Source organism: Chenopodium album, chromosome 20 (assembly GCF_948465745.1).
Source record: "Chenopodium album chromosome 20, dcCheAlbu1.1, whole genome shotgun sequence".
Lineage (NCBI taxonomy): Eukaryota > Viridiplantae > Streptophyta > Magnoliopsida > Caryophyllales > Amaranthaceae > Chenopodium > Chenopodium album.
The window spans coordinates 36,344,916-36,362,210 of record NC_137853.1 but is presented as its reverse complement, the minus strand read 5'-3'; the positions used below and the strand labels follow the sequence as shown (position 1 = coordinate 36,362,210).

The following is a 17,295-nucleotide window of genomic DNA, read 5'->3' as shown; positions in this document are numbered from 1 at the left end:
GTTTGTTAATTTGTTAATATACTTTCATATATATCAATGCATTCAAAATACGGAGTACGGAGTTTGGATTTTGTAATTGCAATCGAAAAAATATGGAAAGAAAATTTGGTCCAAAGGCAATTGCTAATAGAATGAAATCGAAAGGCTTACAAGTTGTACGTACTGTGAGCATATGAGGCGCAGCCATGCATAGATTTAGCCGTGTTGCGGCCACGGTGGTTTACAATGAGTATATCTCAGATAGGCAAAATGTGCACATGAATCTAAGAATGCTACTAAATGGCTCACTTTGACAGAATTTGTGATGCACTTGGGTAGGACAGGAAAGTGTAAAGGTGGAGGAGACAGAAAAAGGGTTGTTTAATTTCTGATATAATATTAGACTTATTTCAACATATTTGTCAAATTGCTATTATGTCAAGATCTTTAGTGTGCCCTGGCATATATCTAGCATGACTTAGGGCCTGTTCTCTTACATTGAAATTCAGTTCAGTTCAGTTCAACTGAGTTCAGTTCAGTTCAGTTCAGCTCAATTCAGTTCAGTTCAACTCCTAATTTCCTTCTCTTATAAAATATTCAGTTCAGTTCAGTTCAGTTCAGTTCAGCTGAGTTCAGTCAATGAGAACAGGCCCTTAGTTTAGTGCAGTAATAAATAAAATGATCTTTGATGTTTGTTTCCCATGTTCATTAGAGTAGATATTTTTATAACAATTCGATTTGATCTTTTTATGTTGTTTTCCTGTGTCAAAATTGAAAAATGTATTCTTGACATGAAGAACTCAAAATTTTGGCAAATTGGATCACATACAAAAATGTTCCTAGACAACTTTGCTGATGGTAGCACCCCCTCAAAGATAATAGAGCAAGAAATAGTAGAGCGTGCTCCTAGAAAATTTTACTACGTAATTTGGATCATGCATGTTCTCCCAAACCTGCTTTGGTAAAAGACTAAAAGAAAATCATCTGTTAGTAATTAGTATTATGACTAAATTCTGCAGATCCACATAAAACAGGACATGTTTTTTAGCCTCTTTACTTTCTTTGAACTTCTATGCAGTCATCTTTCCTTCTCAACTCTGAGATATAAATATATAACCACTGATTTCCCTGAATACAGAATGAAACACCAATAACATGATGCAACGACGTCCACTGTCCATCTGCTTAGTCCCTTAGCTTCAGTATTGAGCCCTCGTTTCCTAAAACCCTGTTTTTTTTTTTTTTTTTTTTTTTTTTTTTTTTTTAATCCCTAAATGATGTGTGTAGCCTAGTAACCCTTAGAACCAAAAAAGAAAACATCACGTTTTGTTTTCAATTGTTGTTTTAAAAGAAGGAATGGGAGAAAAATCAAGTGTCCTATGCTTTCTTCATGACAAGGTACATCAACCTCATTCTGTTAGACTATGGAGCATCCTCGACTCCATGATATTTCAGTTGATCCAAGTTAAAAGATCCACCGTGCTCAATTTCAATGAATGATCCATTAGTACAATCTTCTTCAAGGTTGTGCTGAGCATCATCATCACGTGTTTCGAATTTGTTACCTTCTTCAAGTGAAGATTCACTAACATCATCTTCATTCTTCCGTCCACTATACTCACCTTCATAAAATGAGCCAATGCTAAATAGTGGACTTCCTTGCTCATTAATTGATGAAAAAGATTGAGAATTTTCAAACACATCACCTCGAGTCACATTAGGTAAGCCACATCTATCTCGATAAAGATCTAACTCTGCCTCTAGGTCTCTCATTTCATCCTCTTTCTTATTAAGAAAATCCTTCAACATTTGAATGCCCTCTTTATCATACTCAGCTTGTTCCTCCATCATCCTCTGATACTGCAAGGCCTCCATTTGGACAGACGCCTTTTCTGCCTGTAACCTCGTGATCATTGCCATTGCATTGTTGGCTGCCACAGCAGAAGCACCTCTTTCTTCATCCAACTCCATGTAAAGAGCTATAAGAGATTTTCGATCTGATCTAACTTGCTTCTTTAGGCGGTCCAAGATAACCTCAGTATCAGTCTCGTTTCCTGTAATTGCCTCCACAGGGTCTGAACCAAGTTCCACTTTATCAAGGAGTGACTTCCTAGGCATCCGGTTAGCAAACCTTGGACTAGCAGCTGCTGAATCAGATACGCCGAAAAATCTGTTACCCCTCCCAAAAGATGTAACTCTGCCAAATGATGTATTTCTACCAAATGATGTATTTCTACCAATTGATATATTTCTGCCAAATGATGTATTTCTGCCAAATGAAGTACTGCTGCCAAAATCTTCCATAAAATCATCAGCATCTATTGCCTTTGGTGTTGTTGTAAGTTTCGCTTCTTCCTTGCCTGCTGCAAAGAAACAATCGACTTAGACAAAATATCATTACATTTCTTTTTCAAATACAATATAGCAGGACAATGGAAAATTGAAATAAATTGTTAATAATTGCAACACAAAACCAAATAAAAAAGCACATATTTATATATAACCATATAATATGGATAATGTAATTACCAGCTGAGACGGCTACATTGGCTGCATCCTCTTCATCAAAGTTGCCTGTTTCAGACGACTTAAGCTCTAGGCATCGAATTTGGGACAACTCCAAGGTGGTCCGAACATCATCTGCCCTCCATGAACTAAAAGGAGCGCGAGGGGAAGGAGTAGGACCCTGCTGCGAAAGCCTACTAGGAACCCTGCTAAGAAACCCGGAATTAGTGTTAATGTTACCAACACTGCCCTTTTGATACCCTGTAGGCTGCTTAACCTTCATAGCCTCTCCACAACACGAGCAGTAAGTCGAATCTCCAAATCCGTTTTCATTACCAGTTTCGTCGCTCCAGAGAGGTTGCAGCTGAAGCCTAGCCTTAATTTCATCATCAAACAACAATTCAAGATCCTTATTTACACCCCCCTTATTAAAAGGTTTGTAACCTTCAGTAGAATCAGATTTATTATTGTCAGTAGCAAAAGAAAGGAGGCATCCTTTACACATTGTTCGAATATCAGAGAGTTTTCTATGAACATGACAGTATGCAAGGGAGGATAAATCCTTCTTGTGCTCATCACAAATGGTTTCATTGTAACAATACCGTGATTTGTTACGTGCTAGGATATGATCAATCCTGGTGCACAAAACACATGGGGCTTGCAAATCAAAGAAATCCGCGAATTCACTTGATACAAAGGCCAGGAAACCATCAAGCAAGAGCAAACCTATGAGGGTCCATTCAAGGACCGCGTATATTACAAAATGTGGTAGACTTCCTAGCTCTTGTTCCACGTAATGCCTGAATGAACGCCCTGAATATGACATCTTCTTGATCTTCTAGGCATATGTAAAAGTTCGAGGATCAGACAACCACGAAAACAACAGCATCGAAGCCTTAATCCCAATGATGAGTAAGATTGAAGATCAGAGATATATAGATTATTTCTTCAATATGGATGTTATACTTTTGATATCTCTTACAATAAATTAATATGTAACGTATATTGATGAATGAAAATAAATGGAATTAGGCCAAAATCATGATCATGGTAATGAAAGGTTGGCTAGATTTTCATCAAACAGAGAATTTTTTTTTTAATTTTTTTTTTTTAAAAAAATTTTTTTGAATGGAAATTGAGGTTTTCTTGATTGTTTAGGATGGTGAAATTAGTTTAGCTATAAATGGAAATACCTTTAAGTTTTGATGAGAAAATGAAGGTTTTTGGTGGACCATACACCTATAATAACGGTCAATCGTGAAGTTTACCACAAAGCTTCGAAAATTAGTAGTTTCTTCATCAATAAAGCACATCTAATAATTAATTTTACTATTCTGTATAAATATAAAATATAGTTTAAAAAAAAAATTCAAATCAAATTGCTACTCTGTAGTATAACTTGAGCGGCGATTATGTTTAGATCAAGGTGATAGCTTAATTACATAAAAATCGATTTAATTTTATGCATTTGAAAAACAATTTTTATACGGAGTATGCTTTTTTATTTTGTTTAATAATATAAATACTACTATAATTACTACTAATTCTTTAGTTCATAATTTGAACACTGCATTGTCAAAATTGACTAAGATCCTGGTTTCTGCATCCATGGAGTTGTTCAAGCCGAAATCATTATCGGTACCATGATGCTTGTCCAGGAAATTGAAATAAGTTCTCAAGATCTAAGGTGTTAAATATGTGGAATGATGGCACAATACGACAGTAAAGTAAAGTAGAGGAAACTATTCTCTTTACCACGGTTCTACCAATTAAAGGCGTTCGCGGTCCATTCTTCACCCTGGTCCTTATGTATTACTTCTTTACCTTTTCTCCATGTTGGCATTCTCTGTATTCAATCACACTCTAAGATAAGGGGAAAAACAGAGAAAATTCCAATTTTTTCGCACAGTAGCAGGCTTGCAGCAAATTGAGGATCAGGATAATCAATTATAATTCAAAAACAATGATATTGTCCATCAAACCACCACTGTAAAAACAATATGTGCCCATATAAATTACAGCAAAATTCACGTATTGATGTATGGATCCTTCCTCTTCCTGCTGTCACATATTGTTCTGTTAGTATTCAGTAACTAAGTTATACTTGTAACTAATTTCATGGATAGATGCTTCCTCTTCCTGCAGCCACATAATGTGCTTAACACTAGCTAGTACTAATTAATCAGCTTTAAATCTACTCTAATGTGACAATCCTTTAAGAGTTACGACATTTGCAGACATGTAAGGTGACACACAACCTTGTACCTGAAGAGGAAGATCATAAAGCAGAAGCAAAGTCAAGATTTTAAAGTGGATAAGAAATATTGAACGTAAGCGAAACAATAACTTATATGCATTATACAATATGATGAGCCACGATTGTAAGGGAAAATAATGACTTGGCTCAAACAATATTATACATTGCTTAATTTGATCAGATATAGAGTACATAAAGGCTAATAGCATCAGGAGTGAAAGTTGGTCATTACCCACCCCTCAAAAGAATATAATAGTGTCTCTCTATCCATAATCCGCATCAACATTTTGCCATTCCAAAATAACCAGCTCTTTTTAACAATTAGCAAGTTAAACTTCAAGCTTTACAGTTTCCAATATTCAGTGAATGATACCATGAACAAAGAGCTTTAAGAAAGAATAAGGCATAATATAGACTTGATAACTTTAAATAGTGAAGGAGGTTAAGACAAATAATCAGCCATCTGCCGGACTGCCCCAATAATTCTCCAACAAATAGCAATACAATTTTTCACTAATGTACCAACAACATATAAAGACCAAAAGCAAATTATAAACCCCTGTGAACTATGAGGAAAATTCATCATAACCTGAAATTATAGCCATACCTGCAGCAAACCAGTAGGGATCTGAATATATCCTTGTAAGAGAAGATCTACACCTGCTAGGGTACTCAGTGGAACAGGAGTGATCAAATAGATCACATTCTTCAAGGTATCAATGCCTCTCACGATACCTGAACAACAAAATAACATTGAAACATCAACTCTTCCTTAAAACGCTACACATGTATCAAACGTCTGCTTAACAAGATTATACAATGGGAATCATAAATACAGTCATCTAAGTTCAACTGTCTATTTGTTCCTAACTTGGAATCAGGAATGAAAAAAGGCAAAGTTTTATATTAGCAGCTTAGGTTTAGAAAGGATAAATAATTTCACACATTTAAAAATTGAAGTCTATCACAAAAATTAATGAATTGCATGTAAGGTGTCATAATTTAATAAACAAGCAACCCTCAAAGAACAAGGACCAGGCATCTTCACTTTGCTCTTTAAATAATTGGGTAGGCGGTTCCCCTACGTGCTAACCTGCCCAAGTAGATACAAGTTAGAGGTAGATCCAGCTGCCTAAAAAAGTTCCCCAACCAATACAATCTCAACCTTTCTCACATCTAGCTCATTCACCTAAATGAAATTCGACATATTGACTAAAAGTTGTAAGATTTTAAAGCAACTGTTGGGAAATTTCAATTCCTTTTTTTCTTTCTTTTTTTTTTTTTTTGGATATATATCCTAGAATCAAAGCACTTAGAAGTAATGGATTTCAGGGAATTCTCAAAGTATGTTCACCAATTCACCTCTATGGCCTAATATGGGTTAGTGCACTGCATTGCCCACTTATAGTTCTTGCTATCTTGATTATAATACATTTCCCATATCATGCATATCAACGTAAAGGTTCCATACCATCACTATGTCCATATGCCAATGAATAGTGTGCTTTGCAAATAGCAAAATGATTACAATGTCTTTTGGAATTTAAAGAGTGAGCTTCGTGGCAAAGAAAACGAAATCAAAACCAGCATTGTGCAATGCACCACCACCCACTGTTCTCACCTACTGCAGACCACAGAAGGGACAGTAGCAGAGCAGCAGCCCAACAACAACAACAAGCAGAGTAGCAGACCAACAACAAGCAGTCTGTGGTAAAGTAGGAAGAAGACAAGAGTAGTAGTTGTAGTAATTAAGGCCTTGTTGCCACTTATGCAATGTAGTAGTAGTATAAATAGTATTAGTCTAGAGTAGAGAGTTTTTAGGCAGAAAGTATTAAGTTTAGAGAGTCTTGGAGAGTGATGGCCTAAAGCCATTAACGATTGTACGAAAGCTTCGAGCTTTATTTATCCAAATCAACCTTCCGTCCATTTTATTTATCAACACCACGCTAGTTCGTTGCAGTTGGTATCAGAGCCGACATGCCTCCAACGGCGCCGACAGTGACCGTGGAACGAGTTGCAGCACTTGAAGAACGTTTGGAGGAGATCAGCGACAAGGTAGGGGATGGTGAAAATTCCATTCAGCAAATCTTGATGACGACGATCCGAGAGGGTATGGAGGCTATTCAGAAAACTTTGACAGAGAGATTCAACAAGAATCAAGAAGAGGCAGCCCGCAAAAACAGAGAAGCTATTGAAGAGTCCAACCGCAAGAACGTGGCTGCCATTGACGAAGCAACCCAAAAAATTGAAGGTCGAGTGAACCAGTTCAGAGACGATCAAAATCAACAGAACGCACTTATGAAGAGCAACCAAGACAAATTTTTTGAAGGTGGTTTCAACGGCCTGAGATTTGGAAATTGGGACCCCGGAGGCGGAGGAGGGTTTCAGAACATCCACCACCACCACGACAACCACGAGGGCCGCGGAAACTGGAGGTACCGCAAGTTGGAGATGCCAATTTTTGATGGATCTGATCCCGACGGTTGGATTCTACGAGGTGAGCAGTACTTCCATTTCTACCAGTTGAGCGAGGGGGAAAGGCTACAAGCTGCGGTGGTTGCCATGGACGGCGATGCCCTACGATGGTACCAGTGGGAACATCGCCGTCGACCGCTGATAGGGTGGGAAGACATGAAGACGCGCATCTTGACACAATTCCGGCCGGTGAACTCCGGGACCCTCCACGAGCAGTGGCTCGCGGTGGCACAGGACAGCTCGGTGGTCGAGTATCGGAGAGCCTTCATTGAGAAAGCCTCTCCATTGCCTGACATCCCTGAAAGTCTGATGAAGGGCAGATTCATTAATGGCCTTAAAGAGGAGGTTAGGGCTGAGATCCGAATGCTTAACCCATTAAGCTTGGAGGATGCCATGGATCTGGCTATTCGGGTAGAGGAGAGAAATCGGGTCAGCGCACTAAAGAAAATGGGTGGGGCGTGTTCTAAATCTGTACCCTATTCCTATTTCAATAGCAGTCCGACTTCAACTCTTCTTGGCAATGGGCCGGCCCAAAATTCAAACACTTCTAACCTAATATTTAACCCCACCCAATCCAACCCACAAAATACCCAACCCTACATAATACACAACCAGCCTTCTAACTCCACAAACTCCAACCCACAAAACACTCCTGCTCAGAGCTCCGTAGCTTCTGTTAACTACCAGACCAACACCGACCAACATCAAAATTGAACCCGACCCAACTACTACCAAAACCGAACCAACCCCAGTTCTTCCCAATTCAGCGGAAATGTGAGTCGTTTGACGGAGAGAGAAATGCAAGATAAGAAGGCCAAGGGCCTGTGCTTTAAGTGTGACGGCCGCTGGACCGGGCCCACTCACGTGTGCGCGGCTAAGGGACTGAGTGTCCTGCTTGTAGAGGAGGAGGAGGAGGGCGCTGAGGGAGAGTTTATGGCGAGGGGAGTTCCGGCGAGTATGGCAGAGCAAATTCCACCTTGAGGACAAGGTGGCTTTTTTTTGGGGGGCGGTATTGCAATGCACCACCACCCACTGTTCTCACCTACTGCAGACCACAGAAGGGACAGTAGCAGAGCAGCAGCCCAACAACAACAACAAGCAGAGTAGCAGACCAACAACAAGCAGTCTGGTGAAGTAGGAAGAAGACAAGAGTAGTAGTTGTAGTAATTAAGGCCTTGTTGCCACTTATGCAATGTAGTAGTAGTATAAATAGTATTAGTCTAGAGTAGAGAGTTTTTAGGCAGAAAGTATTAAGTTTAGAGAGTCTTGGAGAGTGATGGCCTAAAGCCATTAACGATTGTACGAAAGCTTCGAGCTTTATTTATCCAAATCAACCTTCCGTCCATTTTATTTATCAACACCACGCTAGTTCGTTGCACATTGACATAAAATTTTAGTATCAATTTGTGTCTTATAAAAATATTAGACATACCAAGGCCAACGCAGACAGGCAAAGATTGAAAGTCTTCACAGCTAACAGCCAATCCGACTATTGTTGCATTCAAACTGTAGAAGACTTCGGAGTTTGGTACCTAGCACAATTATTACATAAAATTGGCCTTAATCAAATAGGAAAACATGTTTTTATAAAAGTACTTGTATATAGGTATAGCAACTTGGTAAGCAGTTATTAAATCAACAAACCTCACAATGAAGATGCCTGATTTTGATACTTGATATAGGGACTTGGTAAGGAGTAAGAGAGGCTAATGCAAGAGCAAGTTCTTTGATTGTGGTGATACTCATACTACTCGGAAAGCATTGCCTAAAGTAAGCCATCAGTCGTAGTTCTCTAATAAGACGTGCTTTCTTCTGTACCAACACCCTGGGAGACAAATAAATCAACAATCAATCAATCAATCAATCAATCAAAGCCTTAATCCCAAAAGTGGGGTCGGCTAACATGAACCAAATTTGATTATTCCGTGTAGTCATCAACATAAATCTTTCTCCTCCATCCCTTACGATCCAAAACTTCATCCTCACGTAAATCCATGCACTTCATATCCTTCCTCACTCCTTCCAACCAAGTCATCTTTGGTCTCCCTCTTCCTCGTTTAATCCCTCCATGGTCCCACTCTTCCACTCTTCGCACCGGTGCACCCTCGGGTCTCCGTCTTACATGTCCAAACCAACGCAGACGATTTTCCCTTAATTTATCTACAATGCCCGCCACACCTACTTTCTTGCGAATAACCTCATTTCTGATTCTATCTCTTAAAGTGTTTCCACACATCCACCTTAACATGCGCATTTCCGTAACCTCCATCTTTTTAATATGCTCTTTCTTAGAAGCCCAACATTCTGTACCATAGAGCAACACTGGTCTTATGGCAGTCCTGTAGAATTTTCCCTTCAACTTTAAGGGAATGCTGCGGTCGCATAACACTCCCGTGGCCGCTCTCCATTTAAGCCACCCTGACTTAATCCTGTGGGTCACGTCTTGATCAATGTCACCATTCTTCTGGATGATCGACCCTAGGTACTTAAAACATTCACTCATGGTCAAATCCTTTCCATCCAAACTCACCACTTCATTGCTTGTCCCCCTCTGAGTGCCAAAACGACATACCAAATATTCAGTCTTACTCCGACTTAGCTTAAACCCTCTAGATTCCAACCTTTGCCTCCATTGCTCCAACTTGACATTAACCCCATCCTTAGTCTCATCCACCAAAACGATATCATCTGCGAACAGCATACACCATGGAACCTCATCTTGAATTGGTCTAGTTAATTCATCTAGAACCGTTGCAAAAAGAAAAGGGCTTAATGCAGACCCTTGATGCAATCCGATTGTAATAGGGAAATCTTTTGTCAACCCTCCGCATGTCCTCACATTTGTTGACACATCCCGATACATATCCTTAACTAGGTCTACATACCTTCGTGGGATACCTTTCTTCAACATTGCCCACCAAAGTATCTCTCTTGGCACCTTGTCATATGCCTTCTCTAAATCAATAAAGACCATATGAAGATCTTTCTTCTTTACCCTATAAAACTCCATCATTTGTCTTATCAAATGGATTGCCTCCATAGTAGATCTCCCAGGCATAAAACCAAATTGGTTATCTGAAATGCTTGTGCATGCCCTCAACCTTTGTTCAATCACCCTTTCCCACAACTTCATAGTATGGCTCATAAGCTTAATTCCTCGATAGTTAGAACAATCTTGAGCGTCTCCTTTGTTTTTATAAACCGGGACCAAGGTGCTCTTCCTCCAATCTTGTGGGATCCTTGTAGCCGTCCATATCTTGTTGAAAAGGTTTGTTAACCAATCAATACCAATCTTACCCAAACACCTCCACACCTCTATCGGTACCCCATCAGGGCCAACCGCCTTCTTAGGTTTCATCTTCCTCAGTGCAATCTCCACCTCTACTCTCCTAATCCTTCGCACATACTCCATGTTGATTTCTTCATCACTCATAGAGGTATCTCCTATCACAACTCCATTACTTCCATTAAATAATTCATCGAAGTACCCCTTCCACCTGTCCTTGATGCCCTCCTCTTGCACTAGGACCATTTGGTTCTTATCTTTGACACACTTCACCATGCCAATATCCTTCCTTGCCTCTTGTCTTCTCTTTGCCATCTTATAAATGATCCTTTCTCCCTCCTTGGAATCAAGCTTTTCATAAACCTCCTGATATGCCTTTTCTTTTGCTTGGCGAACAGCTGCCTTTGCCTTACTCTTAGCCTCCTTATACGCTGCAAAGGTTTCATCACTCCTACATTTTCCTAAGGCTTGATAGCATTCCCTTTTTTGCTTAATTACTGCTTTCACCTCTTCATTCCACCACGAAGTATCTCTCTGTACCGAAGTTCTTCCCCTTACTTCCCCTAAGACCTCTTTGGCCACTCTTAGGAAACAGTTCTTCATTCGTAACCAAGTCATGTCCGGATCCACCTCTCCATCCCAATCCGCTTCTTCAATTACCTTTTCTGTAAAAACCTTAGCTTTTGCATCCCTTAGGGTCCACCATCTTATCCTTGGTTCTTCTTGTCTAACTTTTTTTCTTCGCCTTCTCTTTCAGACGAATAGTCATTACCAATAGCCGGTGTTGGGTGACCACACTCTCCCCTGGGATAACCTTACAGTTTATGCAACTTTGTCTATCTATGCTCCTTGTGAGCAGGAAGTCTATTTGAGTTGCATTTGCTCCATTCCGAAAAGTTATCAAGTGTGAATCCCTCTTCTTAAACCAAGTATTAGCCAAAATTAAATCATATGATTGGGCAAAATCCATAATAGCTTCACCACCGGCGTCCCTCTGCCCATACCCAAAGCCTCCATGGACACTCTCATAGCCATCTCGGCTCGCCCCAACGTGCCCATTTAGATCCCCTCCAATATATAACTTCTCTGAGTGGTGGACACCCTGCACCACCTCGTCTAGGTCCTCCCAAAATTGTCGTTTCTCTTCTGCATCTAAACCCACTTGGGGAGCATAAGCACTGATAACATTCACAATCTCCTTGCCACATAGCAACTTCAGCCTTATCAACCTATCGTTCTTCCGATAGACCTCGATCACCTCTTTTGCCAACCTCTCATCGAGAACCACACCAACTCCGTTCCTAGCTCCACCATTCCTTGTTCTGTGGCTCGTTTCTTGCCCAACATACCATACCTTATACCCCAAAACCAAGCCTCGAGCTCCTTCTCCTGTCCATCTTGTCTCTTGGAGGCACATGATGTTCACGCGTCGTCTTTTCATTACTTCTACCAATTCTGCTGATTTTCCCGTAAGAGACCCCACATTCCAAGAACCAATCCGCAAACTAAATTCTTTTCTCCCACGCTCCCTCCTGATCCCAACTCCAAGCCCTTGATTATTTGACACCACAATTGGGCAATATGGCGCGTCGCTTCTGGGCGACGACCTAGCAACCCTTACATACTTATCACTGCACCCGGGTCTGGGAAGTGCAGCGCGTCGCTCAGTAGGGAACGCCCCAATGGCACGCCCTTGCTCATTTGACACCACACTCGGGCAATGTGGCGCGTCGCTTCTGGGCGACGACCTAGCAACCCTTGCATACTTATCACTACACCCGGGTCTAGGAAGTGCAGCGCGTCGCTGAGTAGGGAACGCCCCCACGAAAATATCTGTTTGGCTCATGTCATGGGATGTGACGAAGTTTTATACTGGCTGTCACTGGCCTACCGTAACCCTCCTCCTTTATCCAGGCTTGGGACTGGCAGCGGGAAACCCACTGGCGGAGTTGAGACAAATAAATCAACACATGAGAAAAAAGATTGATTCTCAAACTTCAGAAAAAGAAGACAGCTTCAAATACTGATTTTTTTTATTGAAAAGAAATCTATACAAGAGTAGAAACAATAATCAACAATAAAACAGGAAACATTGATCCCTGAACTCCTCAAGTCCAAATAGCTGCAAGGAGTTAAAGAGATAAATGGTGTTCACTGTTGAGAGAGAAGGAGAGGGGGAGGGATAAAAGAAGTATTTCCTGCACGCAAAACACAGTTATTTCAGTTGGGCATCAACTTCAGATCAATTCAATTAAACAATTACCCCTCAAATAGGCAAATCTACCCCATTGGTCAAACAATCCTTCGTCAAATTTGGTTAGACTGAACCAGGGACCAGATAAGGTTAATGTGGATTGAGTTTTAACATTAATGGAACACGCAAAACCTAAACTAATCCAGGTGTCAAATTAAATTTGTGCCTACAGCAAAATATTTTTTGTTTCAAGCCAAACATTATTTATCATCAGATTCAAACATATAAGCGCTACAACTAGGTTTTGTGAAAACAGTCCAAACCTCACAGCAGAATAGGAAGAGAACTAATAGAAAATTCTTGATATCCCAGATATGCAGCCACATAAAGTGTTTTTTTTTTTTTTTTTTTTTTTTTTTTTTTTTTTTTTTTTTTGAACAAGCAGCCATATAAAGTTAGAATTCCACCAGTTCACATGATTATATATATTTCAGGAACTTACGATCGGTTGTAAGAATCCTTGCGAGCAGGAGTGATCTCCACCAAGTTTACGGAACATTCATCAAGGTCATCAAGCCAAAATGCACCGCTAGGTAGATTCTTCTCTTTAGAAGATATATTTATCTTAACCACATGTGTAGCAGCAATGTGTTTCAATATATCAACCAGTACATCAAAACCAAGACCTGTTGTACAATAAGAATGTGAATTACATGTTAAATATGCCCAAGGAAGAAGAAAGAACACTATTGGAGAATAAAGTGATAGTTTTACAGCCTACCTTTCACCCAACCAGGCGTGTTAATGATAAGGGGTAGCTCAGCTGCACCAAGGCTTCCATTCTTACATGAAATCCTTAGGTCCTTTCTATAGTGATCATACAACGCATATATACAATTCAAGTATGTTTCTGGGTCCCTTTTTGAAGAAATATCTCCAAAGAAATAGCATCTGCAGACACCCATGCAAAGAAACTACTATCATCGATCATATCTGAAGATAAGCACAATACAAGACAAAATCATGACAAACAAACAAACAAAAAAATCAGCATTGATCCATCAAAATGATGCTACGACAACCAATGAAGTAAGCAAAAGTACATGTTATGCATGAGGTAGCAATTAACTAACAATCAAAAATACATAGCTACGCACACAATCCTCTTGATCCTATATTCACCAAACCAAATAAACCCATAAATATTTTTGCAGTCAATTTTCAAGAGAGAGAACGAGGGAGAAGGAAATGACAAGAATCTGTTAAGCTAAATTATAATGAGTAGGATTATAAACCCTTCAATGCTCCATATCTCTATAACATTTTTATGTCTGGGTGCAGAATCGGTTAGTTTCTACTTAGTTTAACATTCGATATAATGGTTGATTGCCTCTCATTAGCAAATTACCATCAACCGAAGTCCTGCTGACATCAGGCCTGTCACTTTGAGTAACAGCTTCATTCACCGAGCTAGGAGGTTTAATTTAAAAGTTAATTATTATAGAAGTTCCTTGAATTACCAAATATATTTTCTTGATGCACCTCCAATGCTTAATTGACGTGCCCGTGATACTTGGTTGATGTACCTACAGTTGAAAATCTTCTCCCAGATACTAATTACTACAATCCGTTGTTTTTTTTTTTTTAATGTACCTGGTGTTTATTTTTGACGTATTCTCACCTTAAGTATAGTTATAAGTTAAGACTAAAAAATACCCCAAATTCCAAGAGCTTCTTAAAACCCACATATAAATTTATAAAGGAGAGTAAAGACATTTTACACAGCAGAAGGTTAGATGTTTTAAGTGACAAGCTTATCAGGTATTACATCCAACAGATACCACACATATTAAGCTAAAGCATACAGATAAAGAAAAAATTGTCTATTTACTGCATACAAGAAATAATTCAAAAAAAAAAAAAAAAAAATCAGAGCTTAAATAGATATAAAGAGCTTCCAATAGATAAAAGCAATAATGGTCAATAATTTGACGTTGCGGATGCATCTATTTATTTTCATTTTTTTTCACCAACAATATGAATAACAATCTCTTAAATAACATGAAAGCAAATATTACAATAAGGCATTTATACCTTTGAGGTGTCTTCAGACAAGGGATAGTCAAGTCTGGATGAAGAAAATGAAATAAATTAGAAACAAGATAGCATCAATAATACTAATGTCTTGGTAAAATGCAATATATAAGTTTATAATAGAGTATATTTTGTAAATATTAGAAAATGCAATACACACAAATAAGAAAAGGCAAAAAAATAAATCCCATAATCAAGCACCTTGAGTTTCTTCATCGATGATAGTAAGAGATAGGCATCCTGGAGGAGTGAACTCTGGCTGTCCAACATCCGTATCTAAATATGCTACACTTTTGTATCTGCCAACCAGAAGCAATCATAATATCAGTGATGTATAAAGATATTCATACAATACAAGATAAGTTATGTGAAATATTCACACAATACAAAATAAGTTTAAAAAAAAAAAAACAATTCTTTCAACGCAGAAGTAACTAACGGTTGTTTAAAGTCTACCAAGAAATCCAAGCAAAAGCCCATCAATACATGTGTTGCCAGCAAACATAACAAAAGTGCCTTGTTTTAAGTTGCAAACTATTTCGGGAAACAATGGCTTTTTTATCAGTCTGCATGCTCCAGTTCAAAAGGACACAAACAAATATAAAATTCTCTTCCTAAATATTCTATAAAAGAATTTTTTTCAAGGAATATCAGTATAAGCTCAAATCCAGTCACCAATTTAATCGACAAAAAACAATCACCAAAATAATTAAAATATTAATAACTAGAAAATCAACTAATTAAAAGCACTAAAAACATTTATATCCAACATTTTTTTTTTTTTGGGTGAAGAGAAATAGCATAAATTAAATAAACGAAGTTCAGTTACACAAGTTCATTACATAAACTAATAAAATCCAAACCATATAGTTCCATACAAAAGCTTGAGGGTTCATGTAAGACCCTATTTACATTCTATATCCAACTTCACCAACAAAGCATTCAAGTTCACACAGAACACGGATAATACCCCGTAGCAAACCAGCAATTTAGCAGAAAAATCACAAAAATGAAACAGAAAATCTGCACAAACTTTCAACTTCACAAAAAATGCCATTTAATTTCAAGGGGGAAATGTAAAACTTATGACTAATCACATGAAAGTATTTCCCAAATACGGAGTACAAATTAGATAAAATTATGACCTGGTGAGGAAAGTGTTGAGGAGGTAACGAGAGAAAGTGGTTTTGCCACTGTTCTTAGCGCCACAAATGAAGACAGTAGGAGGCAGTGATCTGGTAAAACTTTTCGCTATGGTGTCTGCAGCAACTGACCATTCCTCAGAAATCTCTATGCCTGGTGATGGGGTCTCTTTCATCGGAGCAAAAGCCGCCATACCTTCTCTGTATCTCTCAGAATAAGCACTGTATCTGCCTCGGCAGTGGTGGAATCAGAAATTTTACAACAGAAAAATTTTAACATAAGAAAGACACCTTATTCCTGGGTGCATATAAGAAATTTCATCGAATATGCCATGAAATAAATTAATCACATAAAACCAATTCCAATACCATAGTCCAAAAAACTAATACGATGTTAACCCTAATCATTCATCTTTCATGCTATAATAATCAGTACAAATTAACAATGACTTTATTATCGTTCCAAATATTACAGATTTTGGCAGAAGTTTTCTAATCTTATTGTTCAGCAATTAAAAAATTAATTAAAACAAATACCAAATTTATCCAATCATCAAATTATTATCATAAACATCAACAATTGATTCGAATTAATCTTAATATCAAGAAAACTTCACATTAATCGGAATTAACTGCTAGGTTATGAACGAAAAGCAAAAATTAAATTAGCATTATTATACAATTAACAAAAAGGTACAAACCCTAAACATAAAGCAGCAATTAAAAAATTAAATTAGAGCAAGAAAGTGGTATAATGTAAAGAGAAAAAATGAACAAAATTTGCAATTGAATAATTTGATTTACCTGCTACTGAGTAGTGATGAGTCAGAGTTTGAGTGGAAGTATGTTGACGAAATTGAAGTTAAAATCAAATGTTCATGTATTATGATTTATGAATGAAGAAAGAGAAGAGGATGTACAACAGTGGGATATTTTGGTTTGGAGAGTCCAGATTTTGACATATTTTTTGTTACAAAAGGTCGTTTGTTTTGCCCGCCTTGCCGCAAATACATTCTAATTTCTAACTACGGAAGTACGGACTACGGAGTACGAGCAGTCGAGCTACACAAGGCAAGGACCATAGATGATCAAGTTGAGCCCGGCCCATCCCTATCCGATTTTGGACAGGTTTTAGGCCCTGTTCTTTTGAGTATCTGGACAGAGCTGAATAGATTTTATTATTATTATTATTATTATTATTATATCTCAAAACCATACAGAGTTATACAACTTAGAGAAACTTAGTGGGAAGCCGAGATACAATCTGGGCCCCCACTCCTCTAGCTATAGAAAAGCCGATCCTAGTAAAGATATGAGCTGCAGTACGCGCCCCAATATCCCGAGTCTTCGAGAACTTTTGGAT

General features: G+C 38.4%; 2 protein-coding genes across 3 annotated transcripts; both read right to left on the bottom strand.

Moving 5' to 3' along the window:
* Positions 1 to 1,401: 1,401 nt before the first annotated feature.
* LOC145597136 (putative myosin-binding protein 5) lies at positions 1,402 to 3,310 on the bottom strand. The gene is made up of 3 exons (XM_081653301.1): positions 2,509 to 3,310; positions 2,265 to 2,342; positions 1,402 to 2,174 (listed from the first exon to the last, which is right to left on the bottom strand). Exons 1-3 carry the CDS (start codon positions 3,308 to 3,310, stop codon positions 1,402 to 1,404), a joined length of 1,653 nt encoding a protein of 550 aa, XP_081509427.1.
* Positions 3,311 to 4,401: 1,091 nt separating this feature from the next.
* On the bottom strand, positions 4,402 to 16,898 carry LOC145598672 (polynucleotide 5'-hydroxyl-kinase NOL9-like). 2 transcript variants are annotated; one of them, XM_081655054.1, is made up of 10 exons: positions 16,737 to 16,898; positions 15,936 to 16,160; positions 14,992 to 15,089; positions 14,791 to 14,824; positions 13,478 to 13,647; positions 13,199 to 13,382; positions 8,861 to 9,041; positions 8,649 to 8,748; positions 5,349 to 5,476; positions 4,402 to 4,749 (listed from the first exon to the last, which is right to left on the bottom strand). In XM_081655054.1, the coding sequence occupies exons 2-10, from the start codon at positions 16,124 to 16,126 to the stop codon at positions 4,684 to 4,686; spliced, it is 1,152 nt and encodes a 383-aa protein (XP_081511180.1). In that variant the 5' UTR covers positions 16,127 to 16,160; positions 16,737 to 16,898; the 3' UTR covers positions 4,402 to 4,683. The 2 variants fall into 2 exon arrangements, with proteins under 2 accessions (XP_081511180.1, XP_081511181.1); XM_081655055.1 differs by lacking the exon at positions 16,737 to 16,898 and having other exon boundaries at positions 15,936 to 16,271.
* Between the last annotated feature and the right edge of the window lie 397 nt (positions 16,899 to 17,295).